Source organism: Dipodomys ordii, unplaced genomic scaffold (assembly GCF_000151885.1).
Source record: "Dipodomys ordii isolate 6190 unplaced genomic scaffold, Dord_2.0 Scaffold29, whole genome shotgun sequence".
Lineage (NCBI taxonomy): Eukaryota > Metazoa > Chordata > Mammalia > Rodentia > Heteromyidae > Dipodomys > Dipodomys ordii.
Window position 1 is genome coordinate 955,098 of NW_012267245.1, and position 3,343 is coordinate 958,440.

The following is a 3,343-nucleotide window of genomic DNA, read 5'->3' on the forward strand; positions in this document are numbered from 1 at the left end:
CCCCACACCAGCCCTTATGACTCTAGGCCACGCCCCTCTCCACACCATGCCCCGCCCCACACCAGCCCTTATGACTCTAGGCCACGCCCCTCTCCACACCATGCCCCGCCCCACACCAGCCCTTATGACTCTAGGCCACGCCCCTCTCCCCACCATGCCCCGCCCCACACCAGCCCTTATCTGACTCTAGGCCCCGCTCCTTTTCTACTCCATGCCCCGCCCTGTGCCAGGCCTCCTCTTACTCTAGGCCACGCCCCTTTCTTCCCCATGCCACCCAGGCCTCATCTCACTAGGCCACGCTCCTCTCCTCACCATGCCCCGCCCCATACCAGAGCTCTTACTCTAGGCCCGCCCCTTTACCTCTCCATGCCCCGCCCCATGCAAGGCCTCCTCTTACTCTAGGCCCCGCCCCTTTTCTACTCTAGGCCCCGCCCCGTACCAGGCTTCTCTTACTCTAGGCCACGCCCCATTCCTCCCCATGCCACCCAGGGATCATCTCACACTAGGCCACGCCCCTCTCCCCACCATGCCCCGCCCCACACCAGCCCTTATCTGACTCTAGGCCACGCCCCTCTCCCTACCATGCCCTGCCCCATGCCAGGCCTCCTCTTACTCGAGGCCACGCCCCTTTCCTCCCCATGCCACCCAGGGATCATCACACTAGGCCACGCCCCTCGCCCCACCATGCCCCGCCCCACACCAGACCTCTTACTCTAGGTCCCGCCCCTTTTCCCCCCTGCCACCCAGGCCTCATCTCACACTAGGCCACGCCCCTCTCCCGACCATGCCCCGCCCCTCCTCGTGCCCCACCACAGGCTAGACTTCATCTCACTGTAGGCCCCCCACACCCCTGCAGAAGCCACACCCGGTGTAACCCCGCCCTGCCACAGACCCCGCCCCCGTACACCCCATAGACGACCCTGCCCCTCCCTCTCCACCCCAGGCCCCGCCCACATCAGGCCGTCCTATAGATTCAACCCTGGTCCTGCCCCTCCCAGTTCCCTACACACCCCATCATTGGCCCTCTACAGGCCCCGCCCCTGTCTGGCCCCGCCCCGCCGAAGACTCCACCCCTCCTCATCCTGGTACCGCCCCCATCCAGCCCCCACCTCCGCCCCTCTGCACACGTCTCCATTCCAGACCCTGCCTCTATTCAAGTCTGTCCCCCAGGCCTGAGGGTCTCAGCCTCCAGCACCTGTCACTCACCCCGGGTGCCCCAAGATACTGGCGCTTCGTAATGCCACGCTTAGTAAACCACCAACCTAGAAAGGCTGTCTGTAAATGGGAGGGGGTGGCGGAGAACGCCACGATTACTCCTCTTGTTATAGTTTGCTGTATTCAGATGCAATGCATAATATCAAGTGTAGGATGTAAATTCAATGGTAGATGCAAAAGAGAAGCGAAATATCATCGTGGAGCCTTGAGCCATCCCATTTTGATAGGACTCTCCGCTTGGCTCTTAATACCAAGAATAGGGCCCTCACCTTTCTAAGGAAGGAATTCATAGATGCCGGGTAGGGCCGACCTTCTCCTCCAGCTCTGGGGCTTGAGTCACCCCAGAGAGCACAGATCTCCTGTCAGGGTCCCCAAGACAAGGCCCAGCAATTAGCAAAAATGGCCAACACTTCATGCATTGTCTCCTCTCCCTATATGCTCCCAAGGAGATTGATGTCATTCTTCCTATCCACAGACAGTTAAAAATCTGATTATGTGACAGTCCAGAATCACATCCATAGCTGGTTAGCGATGGGGATGTGACACAAATCCCAGACCCTCCTGAGCCTCAGTTTCTCCACTGGGCCTCTGACACAGGCTGAGGAGGAACAGCATGTCAGGGGTGGTTATCTGCTGGGCTCTTCTTAGATATTGGTTTGGGGTGTCTGGAGAACGATCAAGCACAGCCACAATCTCAGCTCTGCAGAAACTAAGTCTGTAACCTTTCCTCACCCCACCCCACCCCTGCACTCCCTGAAGTAAGAGAAAGAGATTCAAATGGTCAGAAAGAAAAAGAAGGAAAATCCTTGCTTTTGAAGACCAGAAAGCTGTTCATTTGATCCTGAATCTCAGAGCCACCCTGCACCCCATTCTCTGACCACCATCCTTCCTCGGTAACCTAAAAGAGGTGCAGCTGTCTTCATGCTAAGCAAGAAGCTGTTAGGGCCTGAACTCATCACAAGAGCTTGAGAAAGAAAACTCCTTCAATATGGACTACACTAGCAGTCTGGGATCAGGGAGTTATGCCCAAAAAAAGAAAAAAGGAGGAGGAGGAGATACCCAGTGTCCTAAGCAACTAGAACTTCAGAAGTCTGGAAGTGTATTGAAGGGATTCAGGAACAGCTGGATCTAGGTGTTGACAGCATGAGACGCCTAGCTCTCAGTCTCCACACTCAAGTTAGCCCTGTGTTTGCTGCACGCTCAGGTAGGCCGGCAGGCCACCCACTGGGGCGGCTCCCACCTCCCAGGGGAATGGGTCCCGATAGTGCTACTGGACATTATAGAATTGACCTCAATGGGCTTCCTTAGATTCAGGCTCTTCCTTGGACCACTGCAGGGGTGTTAAGGTGTGGAAGTTCTCACTGGGGTGGAGACCAGATGCAGAAACAAAGACTTGTACGGGCTCCTTGGACCTCCACAGAACCCCGGGAGGTGACTCCTGTCCTCTCACTGGACAGATGGGGAAACTGAGGTGCAAAATGGCACCCAAGCCAGTTTCTTGCTGCCCCTCACGGAGGCTCCTTGTGTCTCAGGTACGCTGCAGTCCAGTCCCGCTACCACGACTCCATCCGGATCCCTCAGCGGCTCCCAGGACGATAGCGATTCCGACATGACCTTCAGTGTCAATCAGTCGTCCTCTGAGTCAGAGTCATCCCTGGGTAAGGAAAAGGGGACCGCAGCAAGGGCTCGGGGACCTGGGGTAGGCCTGACTCATGCCAACATCGATGCCTGTCCTCCTCTCTACCCAGGGAGCGGTGGAAACACAAAAGGCATAGCAATCCAAAGGAAGATAGATACAAAAATGTGTGTGCATGTGTGCGCGCGTGCGTGCACATGTGCGCGCAAGTCCTGAGGCTGGAACTCTGGGCCTGGGTATTTTCCTTGAACTGTTATGCTTAAGATCAGAATCTCACAGCCTTTCTTGCCCAGTTATTGGCTTCGAACCTCAATCCTCAGATCTCAGCCTCCTGATTAGCTAGGATGATATGCATGAGCCACCAGCACCAGGTACAAAACCTGTTTCAAAAAGTTAAGCCAATGGGGCTGGGAAGGTGGCTCAGTGGTAGAGCGCTTGCCTTGCATGCATGAGGCCCTGGGTTCGATTCCTCAGCACCACATAAGCAAAAAG

At 56.4% G+C, this 3,343-nt stretch overlaps 1 protein-coding gene across 1 annotated transcript in view; it reads left to right on the top strand.

Moving 5' to 3' along the window:
- The window catches only part of Neurl1b (neuralized E3 ubiquitin protein ligase 1B), a 100,928-nt gene that overhangs the window by 93,852 nt on the left and 3,733 nt on the right, over window positions 1-3,343 (top strand). The window contains exon 3 of the mRNA XM_013015966.1: window positions 2,748-2,914. Within this exon, the coding sequence (XP_012871420.1) occupies window positions 2,748-2,914 (167 nt within the window). The remainder of the gene's footprint in view (window positions 1-2,747; window positions 2,915-3,343) is intronic.